General features: G+C 41.5%; 1 protein-coding gene across 1 annotated transcript in view; it reads left to right on the forward strand.

The window, feature by feature from the left end:
• Positions 1-18,408, forward strand: part of DNAH5 (dynein axonemal heavy chain 5) — a 306,494-nt gene that overhangs the window by 30,552 nt on the left and 257,534 nt on the right. Inside the window, exons 2-5 of the mRNA XM_027767025.1 lie at positions 6,099-6,228; positions 9,376-9,464; positions 11,958-12,009; positions 12,157-12,163. Coding sequence (XP_027622826.1) covers positions 6,099-6,228; positions 9,376-9,464; positions 11,958-12,009; positions 12,157-12,163 — 278 coding nt within the window. The remainder of the gene's footprint in view (positions 1-6,098; positions 6,229-9,375; positions 9,465-11,957; positions 12,010-12,156; positions 12,164-18,408) is intronic.

Consider the following 18,408-nt stretch of genomic DNA (forward strand, 5'->3'; position numbering starts at 1 on the left):
TTGAAAAAAAAAAACTTATTACGCATTAAGGAAATATTTTATCTATTTCAGTTCATGAGCTTCATTGAGCAGCTTGGATTCCCATATGGTTTGATAGGATCTTATAATTTAGTACCTTGTTGTTGAATAATTGTTTCACTTAATTTTATCTTTGCTAGATTATAAACTCTTTTGGGAAAGGAACTGTCTAATACTCAGATAATGTGCTGGGTCTATCAGAGAAGCTCAATAAATATATGTTAGTTGACTTTGGTGCAATTAGTGAGATTAATGAGCTGAAGTATTTCCTTAAGACATGTAACATTTCTTCATAAATCATACTTGAAATATGAAATTGATTTAGTTAGTATTGAGAAAATAAATTATGTAAACAGTTTGGGTCTTTAAGGTCTTCCTTCACTATCTTTAGCGCCTGTTAAAATAGGAACCATCTTACATTTTTGATGATGTATCTGAAAGTTAAAATCCTTGCCTTATCCTGGCTTTCATGTTTTTATACCTACGTACATTTATGTCCCTAGCATGGAATTTACTTCAATCCATAAAATTTGACTCTTTAGTTTAGTCATGTCATTCCATTGGATGTTGGAATCAATTATGAGATCCAATTGTAGCAGGCCAGTTTATAGTTTAGCAGGACTACAGTCATTTTGAAATTAAGAAAGGCTTCTTATGAGAACAAGCTGATGAAATGCTGAGTCACAGGGAGGAATGGCTGGATGAGAAACCAGGAATGGATATTTGAAGTCAAACAGGAGTCAAGATAATTACTCAGGGGAAAGCAATTGACTCTGATCTGTAGAGAGGAATGATTTGCACTTGCTTCTGTCTTGTATTGATAAGTAATGAGACCACGTTGAGCTTTTTGAGATGGTTTGAATGTGTTTGCTGACTGTCTTCCTATACCGGTTACAGAATAAACTCCCTTCTCGGCCTCTGCCTCCCATGCAATTGACTGTGAGAAGAAGCGGGACCTCATTTGACTGGTACAATATTAATTGTTTTAAGTGCAAGAGTTAATAATAAATGGAAATTCAGGAAGCTAGCAATTCTCTGAGACACAGAAACTAGAAGAAACAACTGCATTGTAAAGCGACTGCTAACTGCACTTACGATAGGAACGTAGGAATGTATGTATGTATTCACTTCAGTTGCGTGTCCTTTCCCCTTTGCTGTAGGGAAGTTGGGATGCTGGTTGTAGTAAGAAGCAGCCATGAAAGTATCCTCGAAGGAGCTCTAAAAGAACATTCTATAATTTTGTTCTCAATTATTGAGTTTATTTTTTGCATACGGATAAATGGGTTTATGTTTAGTCTCTGAAATAATATTTAATGCTTTTTCTCTTGAAGGAAACAGCAGTGACTGAGATTTGTCTCGTGGTATCTGTAAATAGTAATGACATTCTTTTCAAGTTATGACACCTGCCACTAAGACACGGTGCCCCACAGCTGGGACCACTAGAGGTATAGATTTGGTTTCTGATCTAACCTGAAGGTTCAGTGTGGTGGTGTGTGCCAATAATTCTGGCTACTTGGGAGGCTGAGGCAGGAGAATCACAGCATGGTAAGACCTTATCTTGAAAAGAAAAGCAAAAACAAAAGCAAAAACAAAAACAAAACCCAAAAAAAGCCCCAATGGATAATTGAGTCATTTTTTTTTTTGGAGAGGTTTTTCTTTTTTTGCCATAGGGCGCGTGTGCTCGCCAGAGAGACAGAGAGAGACAGAGAGACAGAAAGCGGGAAATCACCCCCCAGGGGGGATGGCCACGCCACAATCCCTTCTCCATTCTCCTCTCGGGATCTTGGGCACGCACACACACACATCTGGTGTGAGTTTTAAGCCACCGGGTCTGGGATGTGAACCGTGGTCGACTACGTGGGAGTTCAGCGACATAGCCATTACACTAACTGCTGGTCCTAGATATTTGAGTCATTTTTGTCTTCCTCAGCAATGTAAGTTTTGTTGGTGGTGGAGTAATGCTAGTATAAGTTATAACTGTAAATATTAGGGGTCAGGAAAATCATGACATATTTTTCTATGTTATTCTATTCAGAAATGAGTCATGACTTTTCTGGCAATCTAACAGTTTGCGTTTTAAAGACCTAGTTAGCCCTGGATGAGGTTATAAATAGCACTGTTCTGCATTTATTGAATAAACAGTTCAAAGATCCAGAAATGTACCTGTGACAAAAACAGATCTATCCTGCCCTAGGAGTTTGCAGTGGTAATGGTACAGGTTGGGGGGAGATGTCACCAAATGCATAGCCTCTGAACCTCCCTTTGTACCCTGATCCGCCACTGGCTGCTCTGTTTCTGAGGTGAGCAAATCATTCTTTCTGTGACTGGAAATGTCTTCCTTTGATGTCTGCCTGAGCCTATTTTTAAGCTTTTCAGAGAGAGACAAAATCTTCTTTGCTTGGTTTCAGATAAAATGGATTTGCTGTATCTCTGTATCTGATCATGTTCTTGTAATCAGAAGTTTTTCTGCCTCTCAAATCAACACATCCCATTCTAGTGCCAGAACCCTTTGCATGAATGTGAGTGCTAACCATTGTTTAAAAATACGTCTTGCTTATCTTCATAGGCTTTTATTTATAATGAAAATAACAAGGGGGGAGGGTTGCGCAAAGCCCCACTGTCACAAGTTGGGAAGTCCTTCTGTGACGGTGAATAATTAATGTGTTTCTTATGGGTGACATTAGAGGCTGGGGTTGTTCTTTTAGAAGACATCTCTTGAGTGAATCAGTTGATTCCTAATGTTAGGATTTTGTTCTACGCTGAATGACATTTGATTCACTTTTGTCATTATATCTTTGTGGGAGGAGAACATGGCTTTCAGGTTACCATTTCATGATATCTTGGCACTAGAGAAAAGCAAAGAGAATCTAAGTGTAGAATTAAATGAAACTTTTTATATTTGTTGGTGAGCCTCTCTACTTTTTTTCTTCCTCTGCTTAATAAAAACAGATACAACTGTGTTAGTAGCAAAGTTAGTCCCCCAAATGACCTCTTTGTGAAACTCAAACCCTTGATCTTTATTTCCATGGTTGTCACTTTGGTGTCTTAGAATGCCCATGTGTGAAATGGAGCAATATTCACTAAGGTGGCATAAGAGTAAAGGTCATTGGGCCCTAAGGGTTTGTAAGAAAAGAATCCTCATGTTAGGGAGGGTTCCTTTCCTATCTCTAATTAATTCTGTCATGTATTTGCTTGAATCTTGAATTTCTGAAAGTACAAATAATTAAGTCACGGGGTCATTCCTACGTTGTTGATTGTCCTTGAGATTGTAATTGCAACAAGGTTCCCATTAAAGATGTGTAATTTTTCTGAGTTCTGTATGTTACAATATTGAAAATTTTGGTTCCAAGCAAAAAACAACTGGAATAACCAAGCTAGGCAATACCATATGGAAAGATGCAGCATGAAAAATTATAACCGTGCTAAGCAGCAGAGCTAGCAACAGGATGCCAGAAAGGCATACCATGATTAACTTCATGGTCTTCACCTCAAATTTCATTTCCATATTATTCAGAGCCTTTGAGCTTTCTGTGACTAGGTTTGGAGGAGGAATTTTATGAAGCACTACATTTTTATAAATGGGGAGGTCTTCAAAAAGTTCATGAACAAATGCATATTGTAACAAAATGATGGATTTGGAACATTTTTTGCACCAAAATAAGCTCATTTTTATTCCATTTTTCTGAAAATTATTTGACATCCCCTCCACAAAGAACCAGTATCATAGTCTAGGGCATCAATTTTTCAAGATATGGACATCTGAAATGGAAAGCAAAAATCCTTTGGGTAAAACAATATTATCATAGATGTGACTGAGCTGCAGTGTTAAACCTCATTTCAGATAATTCAAGTAATAATATAATTTTCCCAGTGTTTTCTATGCCATGTTATAAGATAGCATGTGTAGAGTTCACATGAAGACATCATTGCAATTACTTGCAGCAGTAGTTTGCTTGGAATCTAAGATCATTCATGTAGGTTGTTTGTTTGTTTGTTTGTTTATTTATTTGAGGGAGGGGAAGCTGGAAGGTGCTCAAAGGATCATTTAACTACTTCCCTTGTTTTGCATGTAGAAAGTGGAACCAATGTGGCTAGGGGTTTATCAAAAGCCATACAGCCAACCAGTAAAGGCAGCAGTTAGACCCACAAGCGAAGCTTCGCGAAGGCAGGACAATGTTACTTCTACAAAGATTGTGGAAGCATCACCGAGGGAGACAGGAAGAGGAGAAAAGATGCTCCCGAGAGCCTTTTCTTCAGCACAGCCCTCTCTCAGTGCCAAACGTTCCTGATTCTTACATTAGACAAAATAACATGAGGAACATGCACATAGCACCCAGCGTCTCTCTTCTTCGGTCTGCACCTGTGCAATAGGGTGCTCTGGTTTGCTTTGCTCTAAATGCATCAGCTTCCTTTAATTTCCTCTGGGACTTATTCTCCCTTCCTCTCTTTTAAATTTTGACAGATGAGGCTTCCAGAAAACCTGTGCACATTTTTCTAATTTTGCTGAATAATTTCAATGTTTGAAAATGGTGGCAAAGCCAGCAAACCATACCACTTCATTTGAAGCTTTAAAATGACTATTTTCTCTGAAGAGTGTAGTTCTAATTATCATTCATATATTGCTGGTTGTTATGAGATTTTTTATGATAGAATAAAGAACAAGGGACCAGAAGTGTTGGGTTTTGTGTTTAATTGTGTCAGCCTTCACCTTTGCAATATGGAAAGACCAGAAGGAAAAGTGAAAAATCAGAACTTTACTTGCATTTCTTTGGTCATTTTATCTCCAAAATGTATACTTTCTCTATATTTCCCCATTCCTGTTTGAATTATTTTACTTTGCCTAAGCTGGTCAAAATGGAATCTTTGACAATTGTGTCTTCTTTCCTCTACTACCAGTTGTCAGGTTTCATCAGTGTGTGTGTGTGTGTGTGTGTGTGTGTACGAATGTGTATTTGGTAAGGTTTGTTCTATTTGTTCTTTCCCTTTACTTTTTTTCTCCTTTTTTGGAGAGGTTTTTGCTATAAGGTGCAGAGAGATAGAAAGCGAGAAATCACCCCCCAGGGGGAATGGCCACGCTGCAATCCCTTTTCCTCCATTCTCCTCTTGGGATCTTGGGCATGCACGCACACACGCCCGGCATGAGTTTTAAGCCACCGGGTCCGGGACTCGAACTGCAGTTGACTACGTGGGAGTCCAGTGACATAGCCATTACGCTAACTGCTGGTCCCTCCCTTTACTTTTTCAACCAGGATTATATATAGGAGAAGCTTATGGATAGCAGAATGTTGGGCAGGGACGAGGGGACTTGCCACTTTTATTTGCCTTATGTGTTGTTTTTCATTTTTGGGAATTTTAGGAGGTCACTGTTTCCACCCCTTGATAACATCCTTCATTTTTTTTTATACCTTCAGTCTCTCTCCACTCCTTTCCTTTTTGCATCCACCCACCAGTGTAATCCTCTAAATAAGATTTTTATCAATGAATTCTTCAGTAACTTCTTAATGCATGTGAGGACCACTGTCATCCACCACTGAGCCTCAGCATACCTTACGGAGATTGATTATTTTCCCTCACAACTGCAGCATACAACAGGTTCTCTTCAGTACTGACCTCCACGTCTTGCTCTTCTATTGTCCACATTAGGATATGCTCTGCCTCTTTCTAGCTCTTGATGGCCCGTCTTCAAGTGTTGCCTTAAGTTTTGCCTGTTTCAAGTTGTCTTCAATCCTTAGAGCTCAAAAACTGTGTTTTACCTGACATGAACCAGCATCAGAGAAGAGACACACCACTGTCATTCACCACTAGAAAAGAAAAACAGTTGTCGATTAAACTAGAATGCATTGATCACTTAGAATTGTTGTTTTATTTGAATTGAGAAAGCTCTTCGAAGCGTAAATGTAGATTTAGAAATGTAGATAAAAAAATGCACCCCTGTGCATCCATACAAAGATAAGTGCCATAAATTAAGGAGTTTCTAAAACTTCTTCACATGTTGAGTTGGACTCTTTAGGAATGTTGTTCTTATCCACTAACACCTATTGTGCAAGTTGCATTGTTGGTGTTTTCTTGATTTTTCTCAGAAGGTGTCGGTGAAGGCTTTTAGAAGGCTACCAGGACACACCATCCTTCCTCAAGTGGGCCTCCAGTGGTTTGTTGATGATAAGGTGCTGCAGCAACTCTGTGATGCTGCTTGGGGTGGCCTTGGGGCCTGTAAACCCTGGCAGTATCCCCTGTATTGTGATTGCCTGACTAGCAACAATTACAAAAGGCTTTGAATATAAGATTTACTCCATTTCAGTATGATAAAAACTGCAAAATAAGCACAACTCAGAATAGACAAAATGTGGCACTTTCTCATCTTCTGAGCTCATTTGGCATTTTTATATGCTGTCCTTTATATCATTGTCTACAAGGATATTAAACTCATGGATGTGGTGGATTCTGCTGCGCCTTGATAAGACATTCTTAGAGATGAAAAATGTGTAGATGTGTAGATGCTAACTGGTGAAACTTGATCCCCTTTTTTGGGAGTGGGAGCATAATTAGAAATTAAAAACAAAATTTTCAAACAGCTGTAGACTAGAATTTGTAGGTTAGGTTAAGATCATGCCTTGGAAATCTGCTGCCTATGCTGATATGGACACTGAATGTAGTCGTAAGTCTTTCACCTGTGGATTTTATCTTTCATTCATTAGATGCCTATGAGAATCCAGGAGTTTTAAATATGTTTAAATCATTATCGGACTGTTAGGTAAATAATTTTATTTCTGATCTGTAACTTAGGAAATTGAAGTGCCAACATCACAGAGCTGGAAGATGAGTTGGGATTTAAATTAAGGTCTGTCTAACCCCAAAGTTGCACTTTTCTGTCATGCCACATGGCGTAGGTTGTATGTGTACAGCTCTGACACCCAGAATAGGGGACTCCATAATTTAGAGGTGAGTTCAGGCAAGTTTACTCTTTGGAATGTAAGCAACAAATGACAATTCAGAACACAGGTCCTAATAAAGCTTATACCTTTTTTTTTTTTTGAGAGGTTTTCGCTATAGGGCGTGTGCGCTTTAGACAGACAGAGAGAGACAGAGAGACAGAAAGCGAGAAATCACCCCCCAGGGGGGATGGTCACACCGCAATCCCTTCTCCTCCATTCTCCTCTTGGGATCCTGGGCACGCATGCACACGTGCCCGGCGTGAGTTTTAAGCCACTGGGTCCGAGACGCAAACCGCGGTCGACTACGTGGGAGTCCAGCGACATAGCCATTATGCTAACTGCTGGTTCCCAAGCTTATACCTTTTTATTTTAACAACACTTTCCACACTTTGTAATTATATTTTACTTAAGATTATGTATTTAGTTGTATTATTTGTTTAATATCTGCCCCGAATGAAGACAGGGATTACCAATTGCATTGATTCTGAGACGTACATGTATTTTTCTTTTTGTTGTCTTCCCCCTACATTTTATTTATTTATTTCTTCTGAGAGAGAGAGAGAGAGAGAGAGAGAGAGAGAGAGGGAAAGGGAGAGACACGTGTGCCCAACAGGGCCTTTATATTGCTATCTCTGCTGGCCTGGGTCGTGGGCACATGCATCATATCCCTACTACCTGTAGGGAGGCCTCAGAACACCAACTGAGAACTTGCTCAAGTGGATGTAGCCCTGCAGAACACTGTATTACCACTGAGCTGTCATCTGGCCCTGAGATGTACCTTCTTCATATTTTAACATCTGTGAAATCAGAATTGATGTTATATCTAAGTGTTTTTTAATTTTTAGGTTTTGGCCATAGGATGTGTGTGTGTTTACCAGAGAGAGACAGAGAGAAGGAAAGTGAGAAATCACCCCCTCCCTACCCCTCTAGACCCCTCCTGGGATTTTGGGCACAAACTCACATGCACCTAGTGTGAGTTGCAAGCCACTGGATCTGAGACTAGGACTGCAGTCAGCCATGTGGGAGTCCAGCACCTTAATAACCATGTCACCTGCTGGTCCCTGTATTTAAGTTTAATTGGTAGCATTTACGTTTTCTTTTTTTCTTCTTTTTTTGGAGAGATTTTGCTATAGGGTGTGTGTGCTCCCCAGGGCCCACACGCTCACGTGCCCGGCATGAGTTTTAAGCCACCGGGTCCAGGACGCAAACCGCAGTTGACTACGTGGGAGTCCAGTGACATAGCCATTACGCTAACTGCTGGTCCCCAATTAATGCTTTAAAATACTTGAGTAAATGTCTGTTTACATATATATATATTTATAAATTATCAGAGGACTCATGTGATTGCCAGAGAGAGATATTGGGAGAAAGAGAAAGGCCCACCATCGTGGGGTGTGGTTGTGGCACAATTCCTTCTCCTCAATTTCACCATCCTGTTGGGATTTGGGGCAATCATGCACATGTGCTTAGTGTGTTTTGAAGCAGCTAGGGCTGGAATTCAAATTGTAATTGGCCATGCAGGATCCAGCTCTCTTAACCACTAGGCTGTGGGGCTAGCCCAAGGCACTCGTAAACATTTGTTGAGTGAATGAAAGAGGAACTAAGGCACTCATAAACATTTGTTGAGTGAATGAAAGAGGAACTTCAAACTTTGTTTGAAGGTGCTTGGCTTTTTGGATGAAGTCTCCTGCCTGTTTGATGTCCCTTGCCCACTCTTGTTTTCCAGCTAAGCCTGACCTAGGATTCGTGTATGGCCAATGTCTTCACCCTTTCCTGGTAGTGTGTGGTCAGCACGGACAGAGTTGGAGGATCCCCAGCCTTTGTACTCCTGTAGTTCTGCCAGATGCAGCCATAGCCTGGTGGAAGCTAGTTGCTGGAAAACGTTTCCTGTCAGGCAATGTTGATAACTTTTCTCCAAAGACACCTTCTGTCAGCAGAGACTGAAGGGCATGTAGTCACAGATCCAGGCTTGTGCTTTGCTTTGTGCTGCTTAAAGATAATTGTTTGTGAGCCTCCTTCAGGGGCCCGGAACTCTTGAGAACATCCACTAAAATGTATCCCATCTCCACCTTGCCCAAAGGGAGTGGAAATTCAGCTGCACAGGCTGGAGGGCTTCAGGGTTTGCTGTGAAGCCTCCAGAGAGTCATGGTTATTTCTGCCAAATACTAAACAAATGCCATCAGCCATCTGTGAAAATCTGCCCAGAAAGTAACTCTTCTCAAGACATGCGAATGAGTAGGGATGATGCCTACAGTATCACGAGGGAAGCACTGATTTCAATGGAACTAGTGAGACGTAATTGGAGAGGTAATGAATTGTAATGTGTTTGTCCTGCCGTCATGGGTTTACAGAGCATTTTTGGGGACTGATAGGAGATGCTGAGCAAGCAAATGAGAACCTCCTGTCATTTTCTGGGGCCTTTCAGCACCACACAAAGGAGGGGACTCTGGTCTAGACACCAGCTTCACCATTCCTAAAGAGGACAGAGAGCAGCTGCTAACCAAAGCTCAGAGGGTAATTTATTATTATTTACTTTTTAAAGGAAAAAACTTTAACTTTATTTATTTTAATTTGACCAGGAGGACAAAGTGAGCGAGTAAGGGGGAGAAATTGAGAAAGCAAGCTACCAGGTCCAAGACTTGAACTGCTGTTGGCCATGTGGGAGTCCAGTTCCCTTAACTACCATGCCACCTGCCAGCACCTCAGAGGGTGATTTAGAAACTACTCAGTAGACTCTAGGTTCCTGTGCCCTAGATAGTTACTAAATAACATTCAGTTTACATGTTGCTTTTTATGAATCCTACTTGTGGAGGCCACACCCTAGCGTTACCTGCTGACCAAACTCATGTGTTCAGAGCCCAAATTAGTGCCTGGTTTTCAAGGTGGTTTCTGGTGAGCTGGCTAGCAGATATCAGCAGCATGAGTCCCCAATATTCTCATTATCCCTTGATGACCTGTCACAATTTGAGTTGCTAGACCTTGAATTGCAAGGACCAAGTCCTGGAATCAACAGGTCTCCCCTTCCGTGTCCTGCCTTGGACACCTCTGGACAAGAAAACCACAGTAAGAGATCCTGCAGGCACTTGGCACTGTTTTCCCGTTGTCTCTGCAGTAAGGATGATCAAGATGTTTAGCCACATAGAATTAATTACCTTGGTTTATTTGCATGTGCAACTGTGTGAGCACAAGTAATTTATGGACATCATTTGCTATTTGCATATGAAATAGGCTTCTTGTTCTTTATGGGGGAGAAAATGGCTCCTTTGGGTCACAATTAGCCTATCTGGCAATTAGTTACAATTAGTCACAATGCTGGCAGTTAACCGAGCACACAAAGTTGTTTAGATAAAGTGAGACTGCATTTCTCGACTTGAACGGTATGTTCAGAGCTGTGGCTTCTCTGTCTTCTATTCTGAGATGGTTTAAAGTTTCTAATTGTTCAAAAAAATATTTAAAATATCTCTATTGAAAGCTTATTGCCGGGCAGTGTATAGAATTCAATGACCAGCAGAAGCAGTTGTGTTGCAACCAGAGGCTTAAATGCTGATTGGTTGATCAGCGTGATTAAGAGGCATAGTTAAACTGTATAGTATAGAAACAGTAATACCCTAACAACACAGGGCAGAGAGGCCCCAGGGCAGAGACGCTAGAAGGAAAACTGGAGTAGGCTAGGGGAGTTTTACCGGTATGCTGTGGACCTCGTGAACAATGCCTGCCAGTTAGAAACATAAAGGTGAATTCTGGGCCTCTAGAGGATTTTGCCTTTGAAAGCCAGTCAGATGATGAGTAGGACTCCCCAGGAAATTAACGACCATCCTGGAGGAGCTGCCTTTGGCCATCCATAAACTGTCCAGGTTGCTGCAATGTTTAGGATTGGTAGGAGACAGCTCTGGAAGCAGAGTGTTACCCGTGTTTTAACGGTAAGGATCTGTTGTGTGTCAGTTTGCATGTGTGTTTTGGATTATCTAGAAGGAGAAACATCTACAAAAGTTACACACGGATTAGTTTGTGAGAGACATGTGTTTCCTCATTTTTGCCTAGTATATAAGGCTACACATTGATATTTTGAATTAAAAAGGAAAATTTGCATCCGTAGGCTTTTCTGCACATTGCTGCCTAAGCTATAACTGTGCATAGAAATTCATGCTGCATCTTTTGCAAAGATGCTTGCCTGGAGCAAAAAATACATTCAGGGTGTTTTGGGCACTTTGGACTCTTTAGAACCTGTAAATTTTTCTTGGTGTTTAGAGACTGTGAAGGCGGATTCTAGGCTCCAAGTTTTCTACACTCTTTGAATTCCCCCTCCAGTCTTTCTATATGCTGAGAAATAAGGTCCCTGACGATGAGATGCAAGAACTTGCCTCTGCAAGTCACACTGAAGGCTGAGCTTCTCTAGCCAGAGGGTTTGGCTCAGCAGCTTTTTGTTATGCGGATTAATAGAGAGTGATTTGGAATCTCCTCCGCTGCCAATTAATGTCAAAGAGAATGGAGATCTCTCCAGTACTCTGTTCTCTCTGCTTCCTACTGGGCTGGATTGACGCATCTTTTTATATATCTCCAACAGCCCTGAAGATTCCATCTAGCCTGTTGTTTTACGACAAAGAGCAGGAGTGCTGTCTCTGCATTTTCCAGCACTCCAGCACCTGCCTTGCCTCCCTTGCCTGGCCCTGAGATTCTGATGCATCCTTCCCAGCCTGGATGTCTTCCAGCCAAGCTGCTGGACTTGCTGGTCAGCAATACCCACTCATTTTCTTTTTTCAGATTTTTGCCAGAGGGTGTTTGCACTCAGTAGAGACAGTGAGAAAGAAAATGAGAAACCATCCCTTAGAGGGAATGGCCTCACTGTAACCCCTTCTCCTACGTTCTCCTCTTGGGATTTTGGGCATGCACACGCATGCACCCGGCACACTTTTCAAGCTGCCAGTCTGGTACTCATACTGCAGTGGACCCTGTAGGAATCCAGTGCCATAACTCCACGCCACCCACTGTCCTGACTTTTTCTTTAAGAACAAGTACAAGTATCACCCACTTAGGAAAGCCTCCCGCACACTTTCAGAAGGTAACAATCTCCATACAGATACTTCCGTATCTGATAGAGTCCGAGTCAGATCGCTGAAATAAGCAATCTACTTTATCTCAGATTGTGAGTTCCCGGAAGACATGGATGATATCCTCTCTATTTTTTAAATGTCATTTTTATTTTTAGTCGACAGGTAATTGTACATGTTCATGCAGTACAGTGTGACATTTCCATGTATACAATGCCAAATGAGTAAATCAGGCTAATGTACCTATCACCTCACATGCTTGTGTCTTTGTGATGATCTTCTTTATTTTTATTTCCGGAGGGAGCGTGCCCTCACCAGGGAGTGGCAGAGGGAGAAGACACTCCTTGATGGGGCATGGTCATGCTGCAGTTCCTTCACTTCCGTCTCCATCCTGTTGGGATTTGGGGCATGCACACACATGCACCTGGTACATGTTTTCAAGCCACTAGGGCCAGGACATAAACTATGCTTCGCCATGTGTGACCCAGCTCCCTTAACCACTGTGCTGCAGGGCTGGCCAGCCTATGATTGCTATTTTTACATAGCCTCCTGTTAACATAGAGCTTGGTACATAATACGCCTTAGTATGTATGACTGTGAAAATATTTGAATGCACTAAACTCTTCCTGTGTCTGAAATGTTTTCCCGTACTTTACTCTCAAGCTTAAAAATCACAATTGATGATAAAATCTTAGTTATACTCTATCGATTAGATTCCTCTTTGGCACCAGTCACCTCTGGAGGTTTTTTTTTTTTTTTTTTTTTTTTGTGGTATCGTTTGTATATTTAGGATACTATCCTCTGCTCACTCCACTGAGGTATGATATTAACAAAATTATCTTAATGGTATAGTATATTATGTAAATAATCACACATTTTCTATTTAGTGCACTGATAGGCGAACTTATTCAATTAGAACTTTGTGGTAATAACCAGTGGGAAAGATTCCAAAGCTACTTGACAAAAAAACCATAAGTCTGTCTTTATTTAACCCTTGCCTGAACTTTACTGTACTGATGTTATATTATAATTAGACTGCCAGAGTAAAGTAACTGGCTTTACTCACAAATATCTATGCCAGTAACAACCAAATGTAGCATGAGCTCTAAGGCTTTAGAGAAGTCAAACCATATATCCTTTTTCTTTTATAATAAACACAAATACTTTTTAATAAAATCAAAAAAGCCTTGCTACAATTTTGTATTTTGTACTTTCCCTTACCCATCATAAGGGTCATGGCCAATACCTCATAACGGAAGACAGGATAACAAGAGAAAAACATAACGAACTTTCCTAATCAAAGTTTTATGTGGCTGGCCCTGGAGTGCAGTGGTTTAGTGCTGTGCATTAGAAGCTGGATTCCACATGGCTGACCATGGTTCGAATTTTGGCCCCAGTGTTGAAGGACACAAAGGGCACATGTGTGTGCATGTCCCAAATCCTTACTGGATGAAGTAACAGAGGAAACAGGATTGCAGTGTGACCAGGTCCTATTGGGGAATACTTTTCCTCTCTCTCTGATGGGTACATGCCACATGCCCTCTGGCAATGAAAAACAATAATTTTGTATGGTATGGGAGTCTTCAGAAATGAAGACTCAAAGACCCTGAGAAAACTTGTCTATTTGTACACTTAGGTTTGATTGGATGAGAGGGTCTGAGCAAAGAGTGATACACTGAGGAGACCCAGCATGGCCTGTCTGTGCAGATTCTTTATGGCCTCTCTGTGAAACCTTCCTTTTTCCCAGGTATGGGGCAGATTCCTCAAGGAAGAAGGGAGGAGCCTTGCTAGATTTTATGACCTACTTTGGGGAAGGGGGTTCTAGTGTCTATGACCTATCTTGGGTAGAGGAATTCTGGTTTCTTTGACTTCCTTTAGGGTAGAAAAGAAGTAGAAGACAGGAGGGCAGGAGAAGGCTAGAGAGAGACTTTGCTTCTGAAGACTTCCAAGTCTCATTCCAAGTACACAGTGTGCTAAAGCACCATAACTGGGAGAATTGTTTTCTGACCCCAAAGATATGGTTCAGACCTGATGCCTGCCTTCTTCCTACTGTTCTGTAAGATTAAAAATGCTTAGTACCAAGTTACAAGTATACCATGGACTTGGGTTCCATATTTGTTGATTGTTTTTCTTCTCTAAAATGAAACTGAAGTACATAATTTTGTTGGTTGACTTTATTCAAGAAAAAAAAAGACACCTTGAAAGATATGACAGTTCTCTTGTGCTAAATTCAACTTTAACAGTCAGAGTTAGTGTATTTTGGTGCAAACATTTCTGAAATATATGCATGGATTTTTCATAATATACATTCTCTATAAAATTTAAAAAATGATTTATTGAAATTTGATTATTGTCCATCTCTAGAGCACTCAGTATAGTTTTTCAAAGTATGCAAGTGTAGCAGTATGTTATGATCAAATCAAGGGGATTATCACATACATGATTTTCAACAGAGCCAATCTGGTTTTAAAATGGAGAAAACTGCTACAAGGATACCAGGGGACTGTAAAAAGTTCATACAAAAATTGAATGAAAGAAGGAGTTTATTTTGGGGCAATGAAAATGAAATCCATGAGTACATTTTTTTTACAATTGGCAATGAGCTTTTTGGAGACCTCTCGCTTGTCTCGTTCATGACTTATACTGTATATCTGTATGCCAGGAGATACTGTTGTTCACGGACTTGTAGATTGCTAGTTTCTCTGCAAAGCAATTCTGCAATTCTTGATTCTCCATGGTAGAGGCGTGGAGAGGAGAGAGCACACCCCTGGCAGGCATGCTGTCTTCCCCTGCTGAGACGCTCTGCAGGAGGGCGGCCATTGCTTCCAGTGGGGTTTATAGGGGAAGCCAGAACAAACAGAACTTTTGTTTTCAGACACCTTTTGAAAGCTGAAAGGTTATCAGATTTGTTATTTTCTGGTATAATAGCCAAACCAGTTTCCAGCACCCCTCTGTTAATCAAGCCGAGACTTGTCTGTTCTGGTCAACAAATTTCACATATGGTAGGTCAGGGCAATTTCTGAAATACTGAAAGGTGAATAGTTATATATTTAGTTGGGAAGTGGGGAGGGTGCAGATACTGGTTGTTAATGTGCAGGTTAGTGCTCTCTGGTTCCTGCCCGTGTCATAATCGTGCCATAGCTGGACCCTGGGAGAACATGCCTCTCTATGAAGAATTCATCCAGTCCACAAAGCTCTCTCGGATGCCCACATTGTGCCGATCTCTGTGCTCCATGGTGTGACAGGGGAGGACCCTTCCAGATAAAATGGAATTTAGAGCTGAACTAAAGTTTTGCATATCTCTCATCTCTATTAAGAAAAAAAAAGAGGTTGTTTGCATCTATTATTACATTGCTGACAGAAATGCTTGAGCCTAGAGGTTGTCTGAATCTGTTATTACATTGCTGACAGAAATGCTTGAGCCTATGAAATCTATAAATATGAGGTTTGTTTGATTCATTCTTCTGGTGGTTAGAAAGTCCAAAGGCATCAAAAAATGGAAGAAGGCAGAACTTTGAGTGTGGTCTGCATCCATGTGGGCTTCTGCTTGCCTCATCTTCTCTCCTTATACATCTACTGAGACTTAATCCTGGGGTCCTCACCCTAACCACCCAATCATTCTCTTCTCCATCATTGGAGATACCATCATTGGATCAAGTTTTCACTGTCTTAACCCCATTGCAATAGTACAATACATGAATTTTGTGGAGACATACATGAACTGTAACAGAACTCATGAGTTAGAGGAGCCCAAAATTTACACCTTCGGATCTTCTCTAGTAAGTTCCTACCTCAAGTGAGAACTTGGAAATCAATCACTATTAACTCATAAAATTATTTCTTTTTGAGAAGTTATCCCAGTTTGGGCTTTACCTTAGAATTGCCAGGGGGCTTTTGAGAAATATCAGTATCTGGGCTTCGCTCTTTTTATTTATTTAATTTATCTTTTTCTTAGAGCTTTTTGCTATAGGGCACTTGTGCTCGCTGGAGAGACAGAGTGAGACAGAGACAGAAAGCGAGAAATCTCTCCCTACCCCAGAGAAGATGGCTAGGCCACAGTCCCTTCTCCTCCATTCTCCTCTTGCAATTCAGGACACTCATGCACATACACCTGGGATGATTTTTTTTTTTTTTTTGAGAGATTTTCATTGTAGGGTGCGTGCGCTCGCCAGACAGACAGAGAGAGACATAGAGACAGAAAGCGAGAAATCACCCCCTACCCCAGAGAAGATGGCTAGGCCACAGTCCCTTCTCCTCCATTCTCCTCTTGCAATTCAGGACACTCATGCACATACACCTGGGATGATTTTCAAGCCTTCAGGTCCAGGGCTTGAACCATGACTGGCCACATGGAAGTCCAGTGCCTTAATCGCTATGCTATCTGCTGGTCTCCTGGGCTCCATTCTTGATTAGGTAAGTATTTTTTGGAGGTGGGAGGTTCAGGCATCAGTGTTTTATATTTTTAAGAATTATTTTATTTAACTTTCTCTCTTTCTCTCTCTCTCTCTTTTTCTTTCTTTCTTTTTTATAATTTCACCAGAGAGATGAAGAAAAAGAGAGAGATAGGAAAAGAGAGAGAGAGAGAGAGAGAGAGAGAGAGAGAGAGAGAGAAAGCCGCCAGGTCTGGGACTCGAACCACAATCGAGAGAGAGAGAAAGAGAAAGAGAAAGCTGCCAGGTCTGGGACTCGAACCACAATCAGCCACATGGGAATCCAGTGCCCTTAAAAACCATACTATCTGCCAACCCCCCAGGCATTAGTTTTTTTTAAAATTTTTAATTTATTCATTCACATAGTTTAATTTGACCAGAGAGAGACAGGGAGAGAGAGAGAAAGAGAGAGAGAGAGAGAGAGAGAGAGAGAGAGAGCGAGCAAGCAAGCCACCAGGTCTGGGACTCGAACTGTGGGTGGCCATGTGGGAGGGTCCAGCACCTTAACCACCATGCTACCTGCTGGTCCCCCAGGTATCAGTTTTAAAACTCACAGGTGATTCTGGTGAGCATCCAGCTTTAAGCATATTGGTTTATTGTCTGAATGAAGGGGGTTTGGCAATTTTACCCTTGTGTTTTATATATATTGTGAACCGTGACTTACTTGTCTAGCATATGAGTAAAAAGCACTTGAGTTATATGGCTCCTCCTGCCAGAGGGGACTCTTGGAATCCTACAAGACAGGTATTTCTGTTTTTGAAATAAAATGACTTTGGGGTTATAGGAAGACAGACTGGTGGCCATGTAGAAGGCCCACCAGTCTCATTTCGGGTCCAGAAATTTGATGTGCAGAAAACAGACGATAAGTTAGCATTTGGATGATGGGATCTTGGGGGGAAAGGGAGATTGTGGTAATGGGGATACCCCTACAACAGATTGTCAGTTGGTTTGGGTTATAAATTCATGTGTAGTTAATAATAAAGAGAAAATCTTTCATTTGCCTGGAAAGAATGACAGAATTAGAAATGGGAAAATACAGAGGCTCTGAAAACTGCAGCTAAAATAGACAAGGTTCCAAAGCATGTTCCCAGACCCAGGAAAACTGACGTGCTCATCTCTGTTTAAGTGCCACGTCTCTGCAGTAGAGCAGTAGAGGGGGAAAGTGGCCTTTGTTAAATAAAGGAAGGCTTTGCTGTAGCACCTGCCGAGTGGGATTAACCAGTGTGAGTCTTTCTCTTCCAGAAACCACTTTGCTGAAGTGCTCTTGTTCAGGAGGGAGGTGCAGCACCGTTCTCTGCAGCTGTGGCCCTTCACCAGGAGAAATGAAATGAAAGGAGAGTAAGAAAAGGCAGGACACAGAAAGTGCAGTTGGGAGTCGAGCGTTTCTAAATCGGTTCTCCTAGCCAATTAAAAGAGCAGGTAGATGGGCCAGGAGGCGCGACAGAGCAGCTTCTGTCTCAGCTGGAGACACTGGGAGAGGAGACTGGGAGACAAAGGTGGAGGCTTTTCCCAGTCAGGAGACTTGGACATGGGTTAACTTAAAAAAAAAAAAGAAGATAGATTGTGGACAAGAGAGAAAAGCAGACTCGGTAGGACTTGCTTAGGTCATGAGCTCCCACGCGCCAGGTCACATGGCTCCCAGCACTGCAGTTCCGCATGCTCTAGACTGCACCATCCGGGTCTGCAGGCACGGACCCAAATTGATCCCGAATAATGTGTCTCACCCTTAATTACTTGAGAGTGACAGGTAAAATGATGAATCAGGTTAACGTAGCCATTGGTTTGATGTTAACTGAGGCTGTACTCTATGGCAGGCCCTGTTCGGGGAATGAGTGATACTGTTAACAACCAAATAGAAAGCTCTTCTTCCCTGCAGAGCTGGTGTTCTTGTAGGAGCGATGAGATTTGGTTATTTAGTCTTACTGCTCAGGAGATAAGAAGGATCAAGTTAGGTATGCAGGGTTTTCGAAAAGTTCATGG

This window comes from Tupaia chinensis, unplaced genomic scaffold (assembly GCF_000334495.1).
Source record: "Tupaia chinensis unplaced genomic scaffold, TupChi_1.0 Scaffold143836_2, whole genome shotgun sequence".
Classification (NCBI taxonomy): domain Eukaryota; kingdom Metazoa; phylum Chordata; class Mammalia; order Scandentia; family Tupaiidae; genus Tupaia; species Tupaia belangeri.